Raw genomic sequence first — 18217 nt, forward strand, 5'->3', positions numbered from 1 at the left:
GACTGCTGAGTCAATATTTGCTCACTTTGCAGCACTTTGACAGCTTGCCGTTGCTGGCGGTGGATCATTTAGTGTCAGCACAGTTTCATGTTGTTGACCGGTTTGCCGCTAGCTCGTTACTTTAGCTTGACCACAAACAGCTCCGACGGCCACAAACGTGAGCTTAAAATGTAGCTTTTTAAGCTATTTGTGACACACTTGTGGCAAAAAAAAAAAAAAAAAGGTTCGAGCGACAGCAAATATTGTTCCGAAGTTGACAAGACGATGACAACAATGGCTGACTCATGTTCCAGACCTTTGAATGTCAAGAGGCGGGAGTGCGATCACGATCAAAATGACAGTTAATTAGACAACCTCGTAATTTATATCATTTAGGAGTCGAAATTAAAGATCACATTGTGTTGTTTGTTTGCACTGAAGGTGCGTTTTTGTTTACCTGCAGAGGTCCTGGTACCACAGGCTCGCCTCCTTCTCCTCTTCTGCCGCAGCAGCCGTCGTCGTCGTCGCTCCGGAGAGGACCAGTAAACATCCCACACTAGCCACCAAGCAAAACAGGCGCCCGAAAGGCAAGCGCCGACGGTCGCGTTTCGGTACAAACATGCTCGAGCGGCCTGGCTTTTTTTTTTTCTTTCAGCAGGACGACATGATAACAGCGCCAGGAGAAGAATCGCTCGGTAGGAAGTGACTGCGCCACATGATTCAACGTCACATGACTGTCATGTTGCTCAGACCGTGCGGCCTTCACGGAGCGTGGGACATTCGGGCGACTTCGTCAAGCTCGCAAATGTTGGAAGCACTTCCGACGTTGTAACTTCGTTTCCGGCTCCACACAAAAATGAACGCAAAGAAACTCGACGGTCTGAAAACGTTTAACGTAAAATGGAAGGCAAGTTTGTTTGTATAGCAAATTTCATACACACGGCAACTCAATGTGATTTACACAAGGAAAGACAACACATAAGCATAAACAAAAACAGTTCAGAGGAAGAAGAGAAATTAAAAGTTGGTTACAAATTTTACTAAAAGAACATTGCTTGACAACGTTAAAACGTTATTCAGGAAACTTTCTAAACATTTAGCGTAAGGAAGTTTCAAATAATAATAATAATAAGGGAAAAACATGATAAATTAAAGCTGTTTAAAAGTCCTAATATTTAGGATTTTATAGACATAAAAGTTTTTCTAAATCTTCTGTAGTGAGCCAAAGAAAAAGTCTTGAAGTCAAAAAATAAAAAATAAAAAATAAATATTCGGTCAATCGTTTTAATATTTTCAGAGATCAGAGTTGGCATGAGTTTTGGTGACGACGAGATCGATCATGATATATATATTTTTTTTAATTCACATTTACACAATATTGAACTGCACACACTTTTAACTGTCAGGAAAAATAAGTAAATCTTTTTTATGATTGTCCAGGTTACTCCAGCTTCCTCCCATTTCCCCAAAACATCCATGTTACATTCATTTAAAATATATAAATAAAATAAACACCATGAAATGTAAACTGAACATAAGTCTCAGTGTCAGTGTGAATATTTTTTGGTTTGTTTTGTCTTCATGTCGCCTGTGAGTTGCATGCAACAATATCGGGGTTTATATCTCCACAAGAATTATGAATGGATGTATAAAGAGTATTTATTTATTTTTTGAAGGGAACAAAGTTGAACAAAACGAATTATTAGAGGAAAACTCTCACAACTGACTCAGCTGCCCCAACGTGACCTCATTCCCTCCTTCAGAGAGAAAATCATTATCATGTTTTGTTTGCACACGCCTTTTGTGCACTTGACTTCACCTACTAAATAAGGTCACGGGAAGCTTTAAATCCAAAACCGCAAGGCGAGTGGAGAATGGAATGCAATCACCAAAAAAATGTGTTGCAAATTCAGTTTATTGTGCAAATTATAAACGCTCAAGGGGCAATCATCTTATGCGCTGGTGTATATTTTTGTTGCACACTACTACTGAGGAGAGAGGCCAAAGTGGGGAGTAGGTAAACAATCCGGCACCTCGGTGCCTTGCTCAAGTGCAGCGCTTCAAATTATTCTTTTGAAAACGATTCATACAAACACCAGATGAGGGCAGCATTGCTCTATTCATGTCACATTTGTGTCACATCGTTTCCGGCCTGCTTATTGACTCATTTGTTAACACTACAGCGTAGGAGTTTGTTTGCACAGTTTGTCTCCATTTGCGCCGGAGAAAAATGCAACTGTGTTTGCACTTGTCATCGTATATTTTATGTATATTTAAAGATTTGTATACAGAGGCTGCTTGAGACTCGCCTTCACTCAGGCAAGGCATGACGATATTGCAACACGCAGGCAACGACTTGTCTGCTAAGTGTGGGGGGGGGGGGGGGGGGGGGGGGGGGGGGATGCTCAAATAGTTTTGTGTAGTGTTTGTGTGCACATGTTGAATGATTGCCTCATAAAGCCGATTTAAACGGAGCGTATTTGTAATCTGAAAAGTCTTAATGGCAAATGAAAACATCCTACACGAACGAGTGTTACATTTAATTTATTTGGAAGCCTACAAAAAAATGTTTTGAATGTTACATTTGCAAGTGCTTTAAATTTTGGATGTAAAGGCCGAGGCGGGGTCGCGGACAGCTAGTAAAATAAACATTACATGTAGGCCCATTTGTAGTTGTTAAAGTGATCCGGTGTAAAACTTCATTCAACGACAGAGGAAAAACTTCAACTTCTCTACTCTTTCCACAAGCAAAGAGGCAAAAGAAGTTTAAAGTAAAAAATTTTGATGGGGGGGAAAAAAAAAAAAAAAAAAAAAAAAAGATTTATTCTAAGTCTGGGAGACTTACCTGAGTGAGATACTCCAGTGTGATGTTCAGGAAGTAAACATCAGGGTTGTTTTGGCCCCAAGAAGAAGCAATTATTTTCATCTGTTAATAAAAAAAAATAAAATAAAATAAAAAAGGACAAAAAAGTTAGTAGTTGTACCCACTATCACCCCAAAAAAACAAAACAAACAAAAAACAACCTACATTTGATGGTAACGCCAGTGGATGCCCGCAAGTGTTTTGACTTTTTCCGAAATGGCCTCCATCACATGACTTCCATGATCTCTGTGGTCTTTGTTATCAGCCACATATTGCACACACAAACTGATCAACTGTGTAAACATTGTGAGGGAAATTCACTGTGAACCACATAAATAAAACAGCAAAATGAGAGAGAAAAAAAAAAAAGACAACATATTACATTTGATTCAGAGCATGTCAAATCATTAGAAGAGAATGACAATTTGTTCATTTAGGCTAAAGCTAAGCTAACAAACAATGGTGTTGTGTGCTGTTCTCTTTCCATTAACTGTACAAATTTCACTTTTATTAAGTTGTATCATAACTTGTTTTCTATGTATTTGTTGTATTTGTACACTTCTATGGCGGTAAACATTTAGAAACTGGTTTAAAAATGGCTAAATACAGTATGTGTTGCTGGCAAAAGTGCTAAGGCTAAATGCTAACAAAACAAGATGGCATTTACCTTCCTTTTCTCTATCCATTACTGTATGCAAATAGCCTCATGTACTGTCTGTCATCTTCAAAAGTTGACTAGTTTATTTTAGTTTAATTGTGGCTAAATTTTACACTTGAGTGGCAGTAATTTGTACAGCTTGTGTTCAGAGAGGCTAAAAACACAAGCCTAATGAAAAGGACATGCTAATAAATGCGAACAGATGAAACGTCATGGCCGGAATTTTACTTTAGCTGAATTATACATTTCTGAGTTGAGTTGACTTTTACTGATGTATGATAGTTATGAAAGTTACCAAAAAATGCTCATACAATGTGTTTGGATGTTGAAATTTTGAGCCAGGCAGGAACTGATTCATTCTATTTCAATGATTTCGCATAAGGAAAAAGTGTTTTGAAATTGGACATACTACCAAATATCGTCATAGTGTTGCTCCAACAAAGGTTATAATTGTGCATGGTGTACATGTAGGTTAACTTCTCATTCACCTTTTTCTTTCAGTTCCTGTTATGGGTTTGCCATGGTGTCAGTGTGGCCTCGTCCTTCCGTCCACTGCCCTAAAAAAACGAAAACAACTTCCTGAGTTCTTGAAAATCTCTTCAGGGGACCTTTTGCTGACCCTCTTTTGTTGTGGTCCGCACATAGAAAGAACAAGGTCAGAATATGCAACATATTTGAGGCGAGGCCTGCTGAAAGGTGTCGGATGAGGGCGAATAGCATCAAAGCATAACCAAGTTATTATCAGCCAGTGATTTGGAAATGAAACGCCAGACAAGATTTGTGCGTAATTGTCTTGAGATGCGATTGAGTTGGCTTCCATGTTTGCACGTCAATCAAAGATGTCTCGGGGCCAAACAAAGCGGGCGAGGCAAAGGAACGAAAGATTTAAAGAGAGAACTGACGACTAACATAAAATCCGTTTCGCTTGGATGACAAAAGGGAGTCAAGTTCAAGTCGAAAGCGTAATCTTTGGTACCGGCTTGTTACTGGTACATAAAAACTGCTCGAAATTGGTTCGTACAAAAAAAAACAACAAAAAAACAGCAGCACCTCGTCATCATCATTTGACACAAGTGGAACTGAATCACATTTGAGTTGAAGAAGTGGCCCAATGATGAAAACGCTGACTCAGCCGAGTCATAACGGCTGATGACGTTTGTCAAATTGAGGGTCAGAAACAGTTTACGACAAACTATGATATTGGGAAAAAAAATGTTGTAATGTGAATCAATGTTGTAATCTTACAAGAATATATTTAAAAAGTTGTATAGTGACAAAAACATTTTTTCAGAAAGTCTATTATTTTTTTTAAAGACACTTGTCATGACAACTTGACAAGACTGTTTGTTTGTTTTTTTACTTCAGTATAAAACGTCAGAAAATAAACTTGCCCGTGCGCCTGCATTTGTCAACACCACACAAATATGAACCGTCAGTCGTAATTGTGCAAGTCCCACAACAGAAAGTTTTTTATACTGTGAAACCGAAGCGCTTTACATCGGCAACCGGCGACCAGTCAAACGTCACGATGCGCTTCAATAAACAGTCATCTTTTTATCTTTATAGTCCATAAATGTGCCTCATAGTGGTTTGTCACTTCAGCAGACCGTTGAGTTTTACAACCATCCCGGGCGCGCCTTGATCCTCCGCCACGAGACGTCGTGGGCAAATAAAGTGTCGCCTGAAGAGAAGTGGTTCAAAAGTCAGCTACAAAGTAAACGGATACAAATGTGAAGTTAAAAAAAGAAAGCGTGACGGATGTGTTGTGTTTAGTGGACGAGTCAACCATTTTGATTTTGAAGGGAGGAAAAATTGGTTGTCTGGGTCAAGCCTGTTGTGTCTTTTGATTGTCTGACGGGAGAAACGTTTGCCATCGAATGAGCTGTCCGGACTTGTCGAGGAGTCGGGAGGCATGCGGGAACCCTTCCACTATCTCCTCCTACTCTTCCCTGAGGAGCACCGCATTCCTCGCAGCTTCTCCTTCCACATTGGCCGGGACATAACACACCAGCAGCTCCACCGTTAATTCCCAGGCATCCTAAGCAAAATCCCACAGTGGCGGCTCCAGCACAGTAAGTGACGCTAAAAGGGGGTACACGACTCTGTCTCTACAACCAAAACACCTACGAAGACTCCAAATGGAGTTCAGTGAGCTGAGCTGTCATCGCCAAGTGCAGAGGAGAAGCTGTCAAACTCATGAGAAAATATCTCAGCTCTATGCGAGCTTGTGGGACTCAACAAAGCCGCCCTCGGAATAGCTCGGCAGATAGTTCTCACACTTGATGCCAAGAGATTGCAGGATGTCTGCCTGTCAAGCACGTCCATAAGCACGTGTCGCCTACTTGTACGTCCATAGGCAAGTCCGCGCTGACGTCGAGCCATCCAACTGCAGGCCGAGCGCTTGGCCCCGGGTGACTCACGTCCCGGGGCTATAAGGAGGAGCCTTGACTGGAGCGCGCAAACCAGTTACGCCACTCTTCCCCGCTGTGAATCACTTCCGAGAGCTGGAGCTCGCCGGCGTGAACAGAAGCGAAACGAGCAGGTTACCCCCAACTCGACCAGCCAAGGACCCCGCCGCACCCGCTGGGGAACCCCGCAGCACACCGGGAACCCCTCTCGATAAAAAACAACTTGGAACTTTGGTGCACATTCCACTGAAGGAACCAGTCGGACAGGATTTTAAAAAAGGATTAGTTTTTTTGACTTGATGCCCAACGGGTTGGGTGTTTAGTCTCTATCATTGGACTTGCAAGCTGCAAGAAATAAAATCGGGGCAGGTAAAATTGTCTTGGACGCGGCCCATCCCCGGACACAAACTTTTCCAGCTCCTTTCCCCAGGTAGGTACGACGGGATAATCCACAGCAAAACCAGCAGAACGTTCTCCGTGCTCTTAACTTCTTAAATTGTTGACTCAAATTCTCTGTCACTCTGCATCATTTGCACAATTGCTGTTGATGAGTATTACCGCACTATTGGACACAAGCATGTTGCTAATGACTCTCCGTACTCGGTATACACCTTGACTTTTGAGTTTAACTCGTTCCGTTACCAAACTCGTAACTTGATTTAGCTCATATCCGATCAATTTTCATTCACCATTGATTTTCCACAAATTCGTTCCAGACCTCCCACAAAAAACTCCTTGCGTGTTTTGTTTTTTTCTATAAATGGCACCGTCTGTAGTATTCGTCTGCTAGACCTCGGTATCTCTCGGGGCAGCTGATCAGATGACTCCAGGAACCAGACAGGGGTGAAGAAATGAAGTAGCTCAAAGTGGGGCAAGACCAGTTAATGATTTAAAAACAAATACATGAATCTTAAACGATATTCTAAAATGCATAAATAGCCAGCGCAGAGGAGTTATGCAATCTCTCTTACGTCCTCCGGTAAGGAGGTGAGCTGGCTGACTCCAAAATCAAGTTCCTCATCCAGTGGAGATGTCATAAAGGCAAGGGGGTTACGCTTTCTAAGTGCTCTTGTACAGGAAAAGGGCCTCGCCTTTACCAACCGCCGAAGGAAAACATTCTGATTCTGCACTTGCGCTGTTGCGCAAAAGCCGGCGGATTCTCATTTTCATATCAGCGCAAAGCTCGCTGCGTGTTTGCCAATTTGGTCCATCAGTCTCCAGGCGGAGTGACCATTTGATGGCAGAAATACGATCGAAAGTAACTTCGATCTAACGCCAACTTGCTCAGGCCATGGCTAACACCGCCGCAGAGTAGGTGGCTAGTCTAAGGCGACACATCAAACCCTCTGAATCACTCTATTATAGTTTGTGTTTACCACTGCAGTGTGTGTTTTTGCTATCGTACTCGAGTGAGCCAAATTCCTTTCCCCTCCCTAAGGACCCTCCGGCTGCCCACATGGCAAACGGTTCCATATACCAGCTGATCGAGGACTGCGAGGCCACGCACAAGGGTCTCTACAAGTTCTACGCCGCCGTCATGATCGTCATCGTCATGCTGGCCCTGCCCCTCAACATGTCGGTCCTGCACCTATTCATCTTCAAGCTGAAGTTCTGGAAGTCCAACAGCAACAACGTCTTCCTGTTCAACCTGGTGCTGGCCGACATGCTGCTGCTCTTCAGCCTGCCCATCAAGTCGTACAACTACATCCAGGGTCGCGCTTATCTTTCGGCGCCACTTTCGTATTAAAAGTCGGCGACGTCGAAGAGAAACCACGATACAGCAAGGGAAGACTTTACCGGGCCTTGTAGACAACAGTCAAGAGTTGTTCAAAAAAACAAAACAGCTCACTGGCTCCATACTTGACGTGTCGTGCCAGTCTATTAATAAAACAGTTAGCTTGGTGGTTAGCACTGTGGCCTCATGGGAAGAAGGTTTACATGGGATCTCGGCTGCTACTCAGGCTTCCTGCCACAGTCCAAAAACGCGCGTGCACTGATTGCGCTAAATTGCTTTCGGTGTTGTTTACAAAAAACAAATGTTGAATATTTACAAGAACAAATATGTTGAAAACACTAAATTGTCTTTGATGTATATATAAATGTACATTCGGTCCACCGAAGACTGTAAATTGTCTTCAGGGATTATAAAAATGTCTGTCCAAACTGATTTCAATATTCAGAAAAACACAAAATTGGATGTTGTGTACACTGAGATAGGGCTGTGCAATTAATCGAAATTCAATTACAATTTCAATTATTGCACGCCACAAATACAAAATCAGCATAATCGTAAAAAAAAAAAATACAAATATTTTAGTTGTTTAATTAAATTTATACATTTGCACCTTTTTTTTTTTATTTAAAGTAACTAATTTAATCAATTTTGTTTCATCCAAAAAGGAACTTGCATAATTATTGTGTTTCAAAGAATTTGTTTAAAATTAATATTTTTGAATTTGTTTTTTACGTTTAATTATAATAATTTTCTTGTTTTGTACCAAAAAAAAAAAAAAAAAAAAAAAAAGTGATGATCGTCCTGGACAGTGCACACGCTGCACTCCAACTTGAAGTTTTTGCCAACATACATAAATAAACAAATAAATAAATAAATAAATAAATGTATTATTATTATTATCATTATTATTATTATTATTATTACTATTATTATTATCATTATCATTATTATTATTATAAATGCATATTGTAAATTATTTTTGGTCCAAAGGGAACTTACATAATTATTGTCTTTATTTTTTGAAATTAGTCATTATATTTTTAAATGTTCAAACATTTACAACAGAGAAAAATCTTTTTTTTTGTTTTTGAGGTGACGGATTAAATTCATAATTGTTAATTCAGAATGGTTTAATGTATTCATGTGCAAAATATAAATAAATGTAAAACTCAGCAAATAGCTATATTCAAATGCTAATAACTGCAAAAAGGAAAGATAGAAATATAAAAAAAAAATTCCTGATGAAAGAAGAGACTAATCTTTCTTTTGCTAGGTTTGACAAGACTTGACCTTTTTTGCTGTTCCATTTTGAAGTTGTATTCTGAGAGGGCCTCACTTTGGTCTTCCGTGTCTCGCGGCAGGACGTGGCGGACAGCTTGCGAGAAGCGGTCTTCTTCACGCAAATCCTCATCCCCTTCGCCATCCTGGTCTACTGCACCGTGCACATCGTCAACCGCCTGCGCAAGAAGACGGTGGGCGACAAGACCAAGCTGCGGCGCGCCGTCTTCCTGGTCACCTCGGTCATGGTGGTCTTCTCGCTCTGCTTCCTGCCGTGCACCATCGCCCGGGTGGTGCTGCTGGTGGCCCGCGTGGAGGAGTGGCCCGAGTCGTCCCAGGACAAGGCCGCCGTGGCCTTCGACGGCCTCATGGTCCTGTCCTACTTGGACTGTCTGCTGGACCCGCTGGTCTACTGCTTCTGCAGCACCAAGTTCAAGGCGCTCTACGTGTCCAATTATTTCCCCTTCTTGCTGAAGGACGGCCCGCTGCCGATGGACAGCTCCACGGGGAACGCCACGTCCAACCCCAAGCGCAACGACGTCATCTGAGGGGCGAGCCCGGACCTCATTCGTTAGCCGGGAACTCCAGTAAATCAACAACACAAAGAGCTGTTTCTATTTTAGTCTTTTTTTTTTGTTAGAATTAAGTCATTCACTGCCAGCCCGAGTTAGGACGTCCTTTTCCGTCGATGGCAGTGAATGAGTTAAAGTGCGTTCAGCTGCACTGTGTGACATTGTGGATTTAAAGAGGACACATTTTCCTTGGTTTTCAAAACCGACTACTGACTGACTGAATGGAAATATGTTCTTGACAATTGAATAAGATTATTGAATATGAAATTTACTTCATCACGAGGTTTTCTACTTGCATGTCATTCGTCGAGGTCATTTTTTTGGGAAATAAATGAAGACGTGACATGGTTCGTGTCTCCAGTGGCCTATTTAATTCTTTTGCTCCCAAAAACGTATAAATACGTTCTATTTTAAATGTTTTAAAGATGTAAATATGTATTTATACGGGTTTTTTTCCTATGGTAGAGCATAGAGACGTCTTTGATGTAGCCGCTCAACTGCAGAGAACGGGTGAAGCAATGGTAGTAATTACAAAAACGGCCAGCAGGTGACAGCAGAGTATAAGAGATCAACCAGGGCCATGTTAAAAATGCCGCATCTCAAATAACGTGCCTCTCACTTATGAATACATTCTAACCACCCCTAAATCTATGTGAGCATTTTTTTTTTCCATTCGATATCAATTGATACTGTACCTAATGATGTGTCCAGTGTAGCAACGAGGAAGTAGAAACGTGCTCTCGTGTTTGACTAGCATAACGAAATAATCAACAATCTTTACGTGACTTCACAATGCGTGTTGCGTAACATCTGAAGGTCCGAATAGGAAGATGCCGATTATTCATGCAGTCAACTTGTCATTACTCATTTCCGTCAATTTCCAGAAGGCAACAAAATGTTAGATCATCATCTGTTGACATCCTACAAAATTTGGGGTTGATGAATTAAAAACTGTGACGTGTACGTACGGAAGGAATCATCAGCGGAAAACGAGACCCAGAGCAAATCGTCACCTGGATTATGTCATCGCCTTGGTGATGTCATCGTCTGATGGTCACATGACTCGTCCTATGATGTCATCCAGATGGCGAGCGCCTGCATGCCCGTGGATCTAAAAATAGATGCGAGACAGCGTGAGCTCGCTTCCATTAGACGTCGATTCATTTGCGTGTCATCGTTTTGTCTACCTTGACAAGGTGTCGTAATCGCAGTTATGTGTACGTGTCATCTATGACGCCTCACGGCATTTAAATGGAAACATTGACAAAAAGCATCTCCAGTAAATGGAAAGGTCCTTACAAGAATTCGGAGAGCAGAAAAAGAGTTTGCATTAAATGTGTACCACTCTTATTATACAGATTTTTTTCCCTGATGCATTCATCGTACTCTTAAAAAAATAAAAGCCTCACCTTAAATAATCACATCCTTGTTTTCTAAATGTGTCATTCACAAAAAATATATAAAAGACCCACCTGAAATAATCACCATGTTTATCTGTGTGGTATCCATGACAAAAATAAAAGCCTCACTCCAAATAAGCATGTTGTTTTTCCAGGTGCATCACCCACAACAAAGAATAAATGCCTCACTTCAAATAAACAACTTCATTTTATGTATGTCATCCACTCAAAGAAATGCCAAACCTAAAATAGTCATCAAGTGTGTCATCCACTATATAATGTAAACAAGACTACAAAAAATAAATGCCTCATCTTTGTACATTCTTAGTATTATTTTTATCAACAATAAACACCTCACATCAAATAAACACCCTTTTTCCAAGTGTGTCATTCACAACAACAAATATCAAACCTATTTTTTTTTCTTATTCCAGGTGCATCAAGCCACCTAAAAATTCAAAGCCTCGCCTAAATATAGCCTCTTCTTTTTAAATATGACATCCATTACTATAAAGCTCAAACCTGAAATAAACACCTGCTCTTGTGCAATTGTGCCACCACCTATACAATGTAAACACCTCACCTCAAATAAACACATTCTCTTTGGTCAACTAAAATAAATAAACACCTCCTATCAAATAAACACATCATTTTCCCAAAGTGTGTCATCCGCTACCTCAATGAGCAAACCGGAAACAAACACCAAACATTTTTGCATCATCCTCTAAAAAAACAAAAGCCTCGCCTCAAATAACGACATTCTTTTTTTTTTTAGTAACCGTTGCAATAAACGACAATGAAACAAATCCTGTGGACTATTTTGTGATGAGGGCGTTTGCAGTCCTGTCGTGCTGAGCTGTCGTAATGTTTTGTGGTTCTCAACCATGGCGGGACATGTCGGAACACCAGGCAAGGCGGTTTTGGTCCGATGGAGGCGATAAAGCTGGGAATGATGCGTGGGATGTGTCAACTTTACGTTGTTTTTTTGGGGGGGGGTTTTACCCAAAAGAAGTCATCAGAATTCTAAATGCCGCTTTTTTATTGCAGTGTAAGTTATGTAAGAAGTTATAAGAACGTTAACATTTAGCCGTTAAAGAAGCGAGCCGATCTCGCAGCCAAATCTAACAGTTCGCCGATATGGAAGCGTGGCACTCAAGACGGGAAGAGCGAGAGATGAGATTGCGAAACGAGATCCGCGGTTTGCCGGTGGCGCGTACGCGGGAGGAAGCGGCGAGACAAAATGTGTTTTTATCTGCGCCGTGATCTTCTTGTCGCCATGGCAACGTCTCAAATCGCCCCGTGAAGCCGAGCGCATAACCTGCCAATAAATGATTGCCATCTGAGTCTTCAATCATTGGCCCGGCCGGGTTTTGAAATCAGGCAAGGTCATGTTCTCAGCAAACAGCTTCTAACTTCTAACAAACTTTTCTCACATCTTCTTCTAGAGGAAATAAATGCTTCGCCTCCAATAAATAATTGTTTTTTTTTCCCCCAGAGGTCTCATTCACAATTAAATGCTTAATTTCCAATAAAAATCATTTGTCAAGTGTGCATTCCACTTCAATTAATAAATACCTCACCTCAAACAAAAACCTGCATTTTTTTTTTTATATATGCACCACACACTACAACATTAATGAATTTCTTACCCCAAAGAAAATATCACCTCACTCACAGAATAAATACCTCCTTGCTTCAAGTACACCATCCATTAAAACAAAATAAACACCTCACCTCACAGAAATAAAAATGGAAATCATTCCTAAGGTGAAACAAACTGCAAATAATGCCTGATGTCAAATATTATCTATGAAAAAACAAATACCTCGCTTTGAATAAACTCCTTTCATTGTCTTTCATGAAAACAAATTAGCTCCTCACCTCAAATAAATACATATTTTTGTCCAAATGAGTCATCCACTACAACTAATAAATGCATGACCTCGAGTCCGCGACATGAGTGTCTGCGACAAATAGCACATTCCATTAATAAACACCTCACCTCAAACGGGCACCGACTGATTCCAAAATGTATCATCCAATACAACTAATACCTCACCTCAAATAAATGTCTATTAAGCCCAAAATAGTCATTGACTAAAATTAATAGATGCGTCAACCCTGTGTATACAACAAACTTTTTTGTCAAGTACACCATCCACAACAACAGATTGACACCTCACCTCAAATAAACACTTTTTTTTTCAAAATGTCGTCCACTATAACACGTGTAAACCTTAAATCTTATCCAAACCTGAAGCCCGAACGCCTCCTATTTTCAAGCGCAGGATCCAACAAGTAAACGCCTCCCCTCAAATCATCCACTCTGACAAACAAATCAACTAGTTGTGTCAAACGCAACATCCACGACAGCAAATAAACAAAGACAAGCGCCAGGGGGCCAGCCAGGGATTCTGTCGGTGGGCTTTGCGTGAAGCGCGACATGTGCAGACACGAGTTGAGTGTCTGTCACGGACACCTGAGGAATTTCACGGCTCTTTCCAGTAAAGCGCTCGGGGAAACGCCGTCAACTTGTGACGTATTAATTCAGAACAGCGGGAGTTTTTGCGTGGGAAAAAAATAACAACAAAAACGGGAGCCAAATCAAGAGGATGCAGAGTCCAGGGAGGCCTGACATGAAACCACACCTCCAAGTGTGAAAGCCCCTTCTCTCGCTCAGTCTGCCTGCGCGGGGACGACGAGAAGAGGACGGCCCGGCTTCTTATACCGTCACTCATCTTGTGGAGAGAGCAGTCGCCACATTCGAGCCCCGGCGTTTACTCGTAACCGAGCGCTTCCTGGGAGCTGCGACCGGAGCGTTCAGCAGACTCCGAGAAGGACGCCGTTAAGTTTTGCCGACGACCGGCGGCGGAAGTGGAACCCGGGCAAGCGGAGACGGGACGAGGACGATGGGAACCAACGCGTCGGCCGTGGACCACCAGTTGCATCACTGCAACATTAGCAACGCCGTGACGTACGACGTCCTCTCCGGCATCATCGCGGGACAGTTTTTGCTCGGTCTGCCTCTCAACCTGTCCGTCCTCTACATCTTCATCTTCAGGTACTTGGTCTCAACTTTTAACGCCTCGCCTCAAATAAGTTCGTCTGTCATCCACCGTATCAAACACCTCAATTTAATACCAATTATTTCCACGTCATCCGTGAAAAGAAGTAAATCATTTACCTTCAACATCCCTTCTTATGTGCATCATCCATTATAGAAAATACATGCCTCGCCTCAAATAATTACTTCCTACTACAAGAAACAGCTCACTACAAATTCAAGTTTATTTACTGTAAAAAAAAAAATACCTTAACTTGAAATTACATCTGCTCTTTTGCATGTGTCATCCATGAAAATAAACACCTTACCTCTAATAAACACCTCTTTTTGGGAGTATCATCAAATACAGAAATTATATGCCTCACCTCACCTCGCATAGAAATTGCCTGTGATCCACAAAAACAAATAAACACCCAATGTCAAACAAACTATAATAAACACCGCACCTCAATTTTATACCTGTTCTGACCCTCATCCACGACACAAAATAAATGCCTCATCTCAAATAAACATCTTTCGAAGCTCATCCTCCACTACAGCAATGTACGTTTCACCTCAAATAAAAAACTTTCCCCATGTGCGTCATTCATGACTCCAAACAGAGCTGTGGGTAAACACCTGTTAATTGTTCCCTCCAAAGAAATACCTCACCTGGAATTGACAACTGCTTTTTTCCCCACACATCAATCGTTCACGACCACAAATAAATGCCTCACCTCAAAATAAACATACTTGTCATCAAATATGTCTTCAACTATATCAAAGAAATGCTGCACCTCAAATAAATCTCATTTTTTATGTCATCCACTACAACAACAAAACACCTCACCTCTAGTAAACACATACTTTTTTTTTTCCCCCCAAATGTCATCCCCTAAGTCGAGCATGTCTTGCCCCAAATAAATAAACACTTTACTTCAAATGAACACCTCATTTTAAACTAGAACAAATAAATGCCTCACCACTAATAAACTTTTTTTTTTCTATTGTGTCATTTGCAAAAAGGAAAAAAAAGGCCCAAACTGGGTCGCATTAAATAATTGATTGTGATTCTCCTTCATTTTTCCCATCCTTGCTTTGCTTCTGACTGGTGTAAGGTTCAAGTTCTGGAAGAACAAAAGCGTGTTCCTGTTCAACATCGTGGTGGCCGACTTCCTGCTGGTGGCCTGCCTTCCCTTCAAGGCGTACAGCTACCAGCTGGGCCAGAGGCGCAGTCCCAAAGACTGGATGTGCAAGGCCATGCTCTTCATGCTCTTCCTCAACCGCGGGGCGAGCGTCGCCTTTTTAGTCACCCTGTCCCTGGACCGCTACTTCAACGTGGTGCACCTCGGACGCAGGAACTTCGTCATGGTATCGTTTGTCCAACTCATCTCGATTGATAACGCACGTTCAAAAAGCCTTTTTTTGGATTAAAACTTTTTTTTTTTTTTTTTTTTTTGCGGATCCGTCAAGGTCCTGAAAAAATCTCCGGAAATTTCAGGGGTGATCTGGCTGCTCCTGTTGCCCCTCACCATCCCGACCATGGTCAAAAGTTTTGAGTGCTGCAACAGCTACGGACGAGACGACCACGACATCACAGACACCTTCAGAGAGGTATTGAGCCTGACGCGTTCGCTCAAAAACGCAATCGTAGATGCAAAGAAGAAAAACGCCTTCTTCCCAAAGTAGATCATCCGCTATAACAAAAAATTAATGCCTCACCTCAAATAAACACCCTTTTTTTTTTTTTTTTTTACCTAAATGAGTCTTCTACTACGTCCCAAGAAGACCGTCAACTCAAAAAACCCGCTTGTAATTTTATCTTCTATAAAAAAAAAATAAACGCCTCACCTCAATTTTTTTTTTAATTAAAACATTTCCAAGTGTGTAATCCTTACATCAAATAAACACCACCTCACTTATTTTTTTTCTTACCTAAATGCGTCTTCCACTACATCCTATAAAAAAAATAAACGCCTCACCTCAAACTTAAAAAAAAAAATGAAAACATTTCCAAGTGCGTACTCCTGACATCAAATAAACAACACGACCATATTTTTTTTTATTTAAATGCGTCTTCCACTACACCCAAGAAGACCATCAACTCAAATAAACCCACTCATGATTTTATCGTCTATAAAAAAAAATAAATCACCTCACGTCAATTTTTTTTTTAATTTCCAAGTGCGTAATACTTACATAAAATAAACACCACCTTATTTTTTTTTTACCTAAATGTGTCTTCCACTACATCCAAAAATACTGTCAAATCAAATAAACCCGCTCCTGACTTTATCTTCTATAAAAAATACACGCCTCACCTCAAATTTAAACAAAAAATTTAAAAAAAAAATCCAAGTGCGTACTCCTTACATCAAATAAACACCACCATATTTTTTTATTTAAATGCGTCTTCCATTACATCCAAGAAGACCGTCAACTCAAATAAACCTGCTCGTGATCTTATCTATAAAAAAAATAAATAATAATAAAATAAACGCCTCACCTTCATTTCCCCTCAGTTGTTATCGTGGTATCTGTGGTTTTCTAAGCGTGCTGTCTGCCGGTGTTTCTTGGCCACAGATCGTGTTCTTCTCGCAAATCGTCATCCCCTTCGTCGTCATTCTCTACTGCACGGTGCGCATCGTCCACCGGCTCAGGAAGAAGACGGTGGGTGAGAAGGCCAGACTGAGGCGGGCCATGTGCGTCGTGGTGGCGGTGGCGGTCCTCTTCTCCGTCTGCTTCCTGCCGTGCGCCGTCGCCCGGGCGGCGCTGCTCTTCGTGCGTCTGAAAGAATGGCAGGAGGCCGAGGTGGTGGCGGTTCAGGTCTACGACGCGCTCATGGTGCTGTCCTTCACGGACTGCCTGCTGGACCCGCTGGTCTACTGTTTTTGCCACTCGAGCTTCAAAGACGCCTACCTGAACGCCTTCTGTCCGGCCTTCCTGCACAAGAGACTGCGCAAGGCCGACACCGCCACCACGACGATAACTACGACGACAACAACCTCTGCAGGGAGGAGTGTCTCTTTGCCAATGGTTGAGAAATTACAAGTATGAACATATTGAAAAATAAATGTCTTAAAAACAAGAATAAAAGGTCATGAATTGAGGAATATTCTGATTTCAGCAAAATAATCCATCTGCCAATATAATAGGACTATTTGACTTGGCAAGATCTCCTCAAAAGTAGTGTGCCGATACGCGGGACCCGAGTCACCAACTTACAAGTTTTGTGACATGAGCTGTCGTTTCTCAGCCAAAAAAAAAAAAAAACGCAGATTACTACAGTTTATTAAGTCACACGCAATAGTTGTACAAGTCTTCTTAGTTTGTGGCGTCGTGACTGCATTACACTGCCCCCCAGTGGCCCAAGTTGTACACAGCAATGAATTCGTTGTGACGCACAAACTGCTTTATACTTTACATTCAACTGAATGTAAATAATTAATATACAGTATGTTTTCATGTGTAAACGATTCTACAGTGTTATTATTAAACAAATACACACATTTCGGTTGAACGGATTGATGGCATTTCGATTGTTTAATGGGGAAAGATTATCTAAGATGGCGCAAATTAACACAAATTAAAATGGAGGCCTCCCATGCACACAAACTGCGAATTTGTCGCCACGGTTTAAGAAGGCTGTGAAATTTGTGACTACTTATGTACATGTGATTATTTACATTCTATTCAAAAAATGTAATAAACTTAAAAGTCTTTCAAAAATATATACTTGTCATGTCGTCATTACGGGAAAGAAAATGTGTTTGTGTGTCCTAAGTGTGCTTGAAGTAGCAAACTTACCACCAAGACGACTTGTCACGTTGTTTTTCCTTCTTCCGAAGAAGAAGAGGAATTTTGAGGCTTCCTGTACAAATTGACGTGATCGTTCATGTTTCAGACAGAGGATGAGAAACTAATACTTAACTAAAATTTGCTTTACGGTATTTACAGGTGAAATTAATTAGTTAGCGTCGTTTTCCACTCGGACACAAATCAACGGCGCAATCATGGGGAAACATGGGCTTGTTTCTCACTCGGATCCATTTTAGTGAGACACCCAAATGAGAAGCAGTGCGTTACCATGACAACGGCAAAAAAAAAAAAAAAAAAAAGGAGTCAAACTCGTTTCCTTCACCGGCTTTTAACCTCCATCAAGCTAATCATTTAAATCTTTTGTTCTTTACGTTCCAGCTTGTCGCGGTGATTTATTGATTCTGCGTTTGTTCTCGTCGTCGGCGCAGCAGCTTCCCAATAATTCACGCTATGTGCCGATTA

General features: G+C 41.2%; 3 protein-coding genes across 4 annotated transcripts in view; 2 read left to right on the forward strand and 1 right to left on the reverse strand.

Moving 5' to 3' along the window:
- The window catches only part of igf2r (insulin-like growth factor 2 receptor), a 30630-nt gene extending 28324 nt beyond the window's left edge, over positions 1–2306 (reverse strand). For both annotated transcript variants that reach the window (XM_077509793.1, XM_077509792.1), the window contains exon 1: positions 437–2306. In XM_077509793.1, the coding sequence (XP_077365919.1) occupies positions 437–600 (164 nt within the window). In that variant the 5' untranslated portion in view covers positions 601–2306. The remainder of the gene's footprint in view (positions 1–436) is intronic.
- A 3200-nt stretch (positions 2307–5506) lies between these two features.
- On the forward strand, positions 5507–9841 carry LOC144010909 (hydroxycarboxylic acid receptor 2-like). Its single transcript, XM_077511436.1, has 3 exons — positions 5507–6338; positions 7347–7637; positions 8972–9841. The coding sequence occupies exons 2-3, from the start codon at positions 7365–7367 to the stop codon at positions 9467–9469; spliced, it is 771 nt and encodes a 256-aa protein (XP_077367562.1). The 5' UTR covers positions 5507–6338; positions 7347–7364; the 3' UTR covers positions 9470–9841.
- A 3476-nt stretch (positions 9842–13317) lies between these two features.
- Positions 13318–17659, forward strand: LOC144009879 (12-(S)-hydroxy-5,8,10,14-eicosatetraenoic acid receptor-like). Its single transcript, XM_077509794.1, has 4 exons — positions 13318–13954; positions 15055–15307; positions 15410–15550; positions 16520–17659. Exons 1-4 carry the CDS (start codon positions 13803–13805, stop codon positions 16991–16993), a joined length of 1020 nt encoding a protein of 339 aa, XP_077365920.1. The 5' UTR covers positions 13318–13802; the 3' UTR covers positions 16994–17659.
- The last annotated feature ends 558 nt before the right edge of the window (positions 17660–18217 follow it).

Source organism: Festucalex cinctus, chromosome 21 (genome assembly GCF_051991245.1).
Source record: "Festucalex cinctus isolate MCC-2025b chromosome 21, RoL_Fcin_1.0, whole genome shotgun sequence".
NCBI classification, from domain to species: Eukaryota; Metazoa; Chordata; class Actinopteri; order Syngnathiformes; family Syngnathidae; genus Festucalex; species Festucalex cinctus.